Source organism: Solanum pennellii, chromosome 11 (genome assembly GCF_001406875.1).
Source record: "Solanum pennellii chromosome 11, SPENNV200".
In the NCBI taxonomy this organism is placed as follows: domain Eukaryota; kingdom Viridiplantae; phylum Streptophyta; class Magnoliopsida; order Solanales; family Solanaceae; genus Solanum; species Solanum pennellii.
Window position 1 is genome coordinate 66,207,838 of NC_028647.1, and position 6,802 is coordinate 66,214,639.

At 34.8% G+C, this 6,802-nt stretch overlaps 1 protein-coding gene across 2 annotated transcripts; it reads right to left on the minus strand.

The window, feature by feature from the left end:
* LOC107002896 lies at nucleotides 1–5,900 on the minus strand. Of its 2 annotated transcripts, XM_027913181.1 has the most exons (12): nucleotides 5,624–5,877; nucleotides 5,390–5,474; nucleotides 4,470–4,734; nucleotides 3,460–3,653; nucleotides 2,662–2,744; nucleotides 1,922–1,967; nucleotides 1,744–1,800; nucleotides 1,593–1,647; nucleotides 1,423–1,523; nucleotides 1,280–1,343; nucleotides 1,067–1,200; nucleotides 1–452 (listed from the first exon to the last, which is right to left on the minus strand). In XM_027913181.1, exons 4-12 carry the CDS (start codon nucleotides 3,622–3,624, stop codon nucleotides 276–278), a joined length of 882 nt encoding a protein of 293 aa, XP_027768982.1. In that variant the 5' UTR covers nucleotides 3,625–3,653; nucleotides 4,470–4,734; nucleotides 5,390–5,474; nucleotides 5,624–5,877; the 3' UTR covers nucleotides 1–275. The 2 variants fall into 2 exon arrangements, with proteins under 2 accessions (XP_027768982.1, XP_015056585.1); XM_015201099.2 differs by lacking the exon at nucleotides 4,470–4,734 and having other exon boundaries at nucleotides 5,624–5,900.
* Nucleotides 5,901–6,802: the final 902 nt, after the last annotated feature.

A 6,802-nucleotide genomic window follows, 5' to 3' on the forward strand; every position in this document is an offset into this window, starting at 1 on the left:
TCAGAATGAATACTAAAAGAGGATCCTGGCATTTTCTTCACCAACAACCTGAACTAAGAAAAGTACAAGCACACAACTAGTATGTCCGCTACAGTACAAATGACAACAATTCTACATGTATACCGTTCTACACCACCATGCTTCCGAAAACAATAATTCCCAATATCTTAATTACATGCAGGAAAAACCTTTAATACATCAAGGTCCAAACTTCTTGACTCAACATACAACATTACTCCGCACAAATCTTAAATGTCGAACACCATTCGGCGACATCATTGCTCCTTTGGTCTACTCCTCACTTTATCCCAACTAGAAAATATTAACCTCAAGAGAGAATAGAACACGGCCAGAATGCATGACTTTATAAAGTTCCAAAATGAAGAAGGCCAATACCAAGGATACAGCAAACGGAAAAAGAGACTTATAATATGCCGAGGGTATCGTCCGACCTGAAGCAAGACATTAAATCACGTTAGAGGAAAAAGTGGAACTCTACGACGAAGAGGAAGGCGATAAAACTCCTATCCTTGCGATATTCTCTAATGGCAATCATGAGCTTCCATGTTTAAAAGGAAATATAGAAGCTAACAAAGGATTCCACATTTACCACAAACTGGCAAAGTAACTAAAACAGCTTTTCTAAGAAGTTATCTTTGTATACCACCCACTTACAAAAATATCACCAGTTCCCACCTACAGATTAGGTTTCTCTAGCCCGGACTTTTCTTATCAACAGTTACACTCAAGATGTTACAAGCTAGTCCAAAAATATATGCAGCTTAATGTTCAAGATGCATTTCTAGCTCTCAAAAGAAAAAACTGATAAAGACCAGAATATTTTTATATAAAGATACCCCAAAAGAATCTGAACTATTGTTTCTGTATTTCTTTATCTACTTCCTAGGTGCGCATTGTGCATCAGGATACTTCGGTACACCATTAAACATCTCATGCATAGATGAAAAGTAAATACATCTTACATCAACCCATAAATTGTCCGGAATACGACGAAGTAATGATATCAAATCATGAGCTTTCTTCAGATAATGGAGAGACAACTCACAGGATATAGCAAATCTAATGCATCCCATGCTGCATGGCGGACAGCTCTTGTTGGGTACATGGGAGCACCTGGTGACGTGAAGCTATACAAGCAAGTTTTCAATCTTGTACTAGTAGCCATTCTCAACTCTAATCCTGCAGAGAGGTCATTGTAAATGTAACTCCATTCTTTAAAACCCATATTTATACAAATTAGCAACAAAATTAGCTTTACCTTGAAGAACCTTCAATTGGGAGAGATAATGCAACAACACTGGCTCCACTTTTAGTTTTTGAAGCTGACAACATAATTATAAATGAGAACAAATACAGGAAGAGTAAGGAAATGGCTTGGGATGTTAAAGATACTTCTCTTACCTGATCAGCTAGTTCAGTGACAAATATATCTGCTGCACCACCAATCAAGAAAGCATTCGGGAAATCAGGGAATTGCCTTAAGAAACTTCCTAGTTTGTCACCTGCAAAAAGATTAACATAAGCATGCGTACTCAACCTTCTATGCGAGGTTACTGCTAAGATCAACTTACCTAGGTTATAGAAAAATATGAACCTTGAGAGGAAGAGAAATAGATCTCTTTGGGCCTGACAAGATGAAGACCGCAAATGATGTTAGGATATGCCCACTAAAACTAGACTTGCTTTGGCACACAGGAAAAGCTGAGGGGGCAAACATCAGACCTGCAAAGGGATCTTCTTTAATCGGTCAGGAACAAGGGCAACTTCCTCGAGCAGATACTGTTACACACATCCAAATAACTAATTATCACCATTTGCTAAGATCGAAAAAAAAACACAAAATTGCCAGTTTTACTCCAAATACTTGAAGAAAATAGAAATCAAGTTACAGGTATTTGACCTTAAAAAGACTCTGAAAACGCCTTGTGTTTGTTTGGATGTCAATCCTGCAAAAAGGATATGTCAACCAATCATTAACACATTTTACCATAACCCCCGTACTCCATCCCCGTACATATTTAGAGAAGTTATTCTGAAGCATGCAATAAGAAAAAAAAAGCACAGACAAAATGTTGAAACCCAGAAGAGCAGGAATATATTTAAATCATAAACCTGTCAGACACTACGGTGCAGTTGGATAGAAATATTACGCAGTCTATTCTATGAGAATCAACCGGGTAAATCTCTGAGTAGCAATATATATTAACGTGGATATGACGAATGCAAGAAGGTGAAGAGCTTTGCTAATACTGATTTGTAGGCTAGTAATTGATCCAACGTGATGATAAGTTTCGTTCATGCAAGAGAAAATGAAAGCAAGAGCAACAACCAATGTTCCAGTATCAGCAAGAAAACTTAGGAAGGTTGCATAAAGGGAAACAAGCGCTGAGGAGTGTATAAAGCAACAAGCCATCCAGATTGTTGCCTAAAGGATAGACCCTATGCAGTGAACTCTCATCACATTCGAACCTTGATATATCTAAATCATAAAGATTTGTGCCGTTGAACTATTAGCAAGTTCAGCAATAGAATAGAAAACTCACATACTGGTAGCTTACATACTTCAGACTCCATAGAAGCCGCGAATGAAAAGTGACATTAGCAATCAATAAGATCTTAAAATAAGAGTGGAACTCATACCAGAATACATTTGTCGCTCCTTGAACAAGAGCTGATGAGTATCGGAGGAGGACTTCAGAATTCTCAAGTTGAACCTCAAACAACTGCAAAGTAGAAGAGATTTTTTTTTGGAATAGTAATTTCAGTATCGTTGCGTGAACAAAACACACAAACACAAAACACACACACACACCTCTCCTCCTACCCCCTTCCCGCTTTTTCTTACTTGTGAGGTCCTTTTCCTTCATCTCTTTCTTTTCAGAGTTGGGAGTGGGAAGGAAGAAGCGACTTTGTACGAACATCTTTATAATATTTACAGATCACACCGTGAGAATACGATATTCACTCTTGGATATGCCTAAACACTTGGAGCTGTAAGAGTTTCTAAGAGCCACATAAATATACCCCTCCAAGTCTTTAAGCAAAATGAGTAAAATCATTTGGAATGTCATTCCGGAGAGTAAAACCACTTTTGGCCCATTTGCTCACAGCATATACAAATATAATGACCAAATTCAAGCATAGCCCACAATATTGTGAGAAACACATGATGCTAGGCCAAGAAAGAAAGATAAAAAGACTCCTCATAAGTTGGTAAAAGGAAAAAGAAGAAAAACATGTATGGTGAAGTCAATTAAAAAAGTTCGTTATCAAAAAATAAAATAAAATGAAGTCAATTGAAAAAGTTCAAGAAAATATCAACACCAGAGCTATAATATCATCATTAACTTGTGGGTCTGAAAACCATCTCACTACATACAGAGTACAAAACTTAAAAGGGAAAGTAAGATCATTGAAGGATGTAAAAACTCTACTAACCCACTTATGGAAAAGGAGTGAAAAAATATTTGCAGCAAAAGATTGGCTCCACAGTTGGACTATTAAATCAAGGATCGGTTTTCCATTCTGAGGTACATGGATAAAATGATCAGCAAGCACATAGTAGTAGCATGTCGGTCCTTCAGCCCGTTCCTCTGCAACCATAATAGCATCCTTGGTGCCGAGTATTATCTCTGTTAAGATGTTAAATCATAATATAAGTTCTCCACCTTGATAGATCACCAAAAATGCTTCACATCAAAATTTTCCTCTAGCATATGATATCTTGTGTTTTCTGGACACATTTAGCTTGAAGAACAGATTAACGAGATTCTTCAGATTGAAAATATTAGTTCAAACAAATAAAAATATTAGCTTGAAGTCTAATAATTCATTCCATAATTAATATGGGTACATATTTTAACACAATTGTATTTCGTTTGTCACCCAATTAGCTATTTCCCAGCATTGCCTGATATAAGTTCTCATAATATGCAAGGGACATTTTTTTTTTGATAAGGAATGCAAGGAGCACTATATCATTTGAAAACCTCATATGGAAAAAAGACCGCTCAGAAATACCATCTCTATAATAATATAATATAGATGAAATGAGTATTGCTACATTCTACAACATACAGAGCACAACATTCCCTACACAAAAGGGCTCTAGTCTAGAACAGTTTCCAATCAGAGCACCAAATTCACTTGATGAATTAAATCACAACAATTCTCAGATCTCAACTAAGGATATCTTGCGAATGCAACTACGACACATTAGACACATTTGGTATACACATATTAACAGCATAGCATCTTTGTAATTGATATTGTTACATTAAATGACTCTCACAATAGCATTAAGATGCAGCACTTTCTCAAGACTTACTGAAGTAGAATCCTCAGAAAAATTCACCATCTCAAGTCTTTCATCTCCTTTTTGTTTTTTTAATAAATTGAGGATAGAGAAAAGGGAAATGGGGAGAGGATTACAAGGTGGGGAATCGAACCTCAGCAACAAGTGAAAGTCCAAGAAGCCAACCAACTGAGCTACTAAGATTCCCCACGATCTCACCTCATCAATGAGATGTAGATGTATCTTCATATCAATCATTCAGTTCACAAGAGAAGCAAAGAGATGAATAAAAGACCATGTATTTACAGGATTCTATAATGGACAGGAATCCCAATCTTATATTCCAAAGGTTGCTTTAAAATTGAAGGTGCTCTACAGGTGTAATTGGTAATATTAATGTCAACAGACCAGTTGTATACCTACCAAACAAAATGGAAAGTCACAGTCAAGTTAATTTTCACACACTGACGGTTTACCAATTTTACATAGCAACATTAACATCTTACAGGCTAGCTTCATACTTACCAAACAAAATGAAAGTCAGTATCAAGTAGTTTTCAAAACACACGGAGGGTCAATTTTACCAATAAACCTCCCAGATGACCCCCCCTCTCCTCCTCTCCAAAACCACTGCTTCAGTAGAAAATACATACTAATTCAACAGATCCCTTTTTGATCAACCAAGACTTTATTTTGTTTGTCGGGGTTCACAACTAACAGAGCAGGACATTAGCTTCCTCTCTCACAGTTTTTTTTAAGCCATAAATATTCGTACAAAATGCAAGTAGAAAGAACTTTCTAAGTTTGCCATGCCTTTTTCATGTTTAACAATCAATAAGTTCAGTTTGTTTTCCACATCACGGGAATAATATGCTTAACAAAAGCACCCTACCTAAGCCAGCAAAATACTAAAAGAAGAGTAATAACTTTGAGTTACCTTTTGCTAAATCATAAGATATATCAGCGAATAACGTGGTTAACAAAAAGAAAAAGAAAAAGAAAAAAAAGAGCGCACACAGACACCACACCACCTAAGGCAGCAAAAAATGAGAGAGTAACAACTTTTGAGTTTACCTTTTGCTCGGTCATCTACTTCCAAAGCTATATCAGCGAAAAGCTCTTGCAGCAAGTTACGCCTCTGTGAGGGCGAAGTCAATGCCTGAACCAGAATTCGAAACAGATGCATAGAATTCAACCAACTCAATTAGTCAATGAAACCACGGGAAAAATCAAAATTCAACAAAAAAGGAAAAGAATAGAAAAAAAAAAACCGAAGACGCATAACACAAAATCAAAGCATATACATACACGTTGAAGCTTCTTTTCAATCTCTTGTGTAAGAGCTGTGAGATAAGCGGAGCTTCGAGCCGTTGAAATGGTAGCCATTGTTGATCTCTTCGAAATTGCCCTAAATCCAATTCAGTTTTTCTAGATTTTAGATCAATAAAGTTTGTGGTCAGACAAGATTTTACATTTACAGAGACTGATTTTGACATTCATTCATTCAAAAGTATAAATAAATAGGCGAAGCAATAATTTTAACTTTTCACGTTTATGGGGAAGGAAATGGGGGCAGATGGCTTGTGTTTTATTAATACACGTTTGCTACATTTATTTTCATTTTTTTTTAAAAATAATTTAATGAATCCATTTTGGATAATGGGGACCGAGAAAGTTCCATCGGTCTCCTCTCACACTAGCTGCTCAAGATTAATGTAACGTTTTTATTTTAGTAAACCATAACAATATTTCCATATTGTAATAAGTTCTATATACATTTGGCCCCATTTATTCAAACATTAAATTTTAGGATTTAAAAAACATATTAATTCTATTGGATAGATATTAATTACTCATTTCTCTTTTAAATATACTACAAGTACAATATTTGATTTCAACATCACTGCAAACAAGCTCCAATCTAAGTTCAAAGAGTGGATTCTTAGAAATCCCTTCCGAACAAATAAATACGGAGTAAGGTCTAATATTCACGTGAACCAATAATAATAATAATAATAATAATATTATTATTATTATTATAATAATAATAATAATAATAATATTTTACGTAATTAACTTGATTTTTTATCCAGATAAAATTTATATGCATATGAGAAATTTATTTGGGTATATATAATATATTCCACTTTTTTAAATGAAGGGATTTGAATGAACTCCCTTTTAACTTACTAACTAGATCTATTTCTAATAAAGTATATAATATTTCATCTAAGGTCAAATTTATATGTATATAAGAAATTTGTTTATGTATACATTATATATATTATAATTTTTTGATAAATCGATTCGAGTAAATTCGTTTTGATTTACTGACTTTGTTTCTATTGATCATGGTGAATAGCAAGCGTATTCAGAATTTCGAAATGACGGGTGTACTTAAATAACCCAATAGCAATAATCTTATAACATTTTTTCTATCACATAAAAATTCTGAATCCAAGGTAATTCAATTTCCTATCACACAAA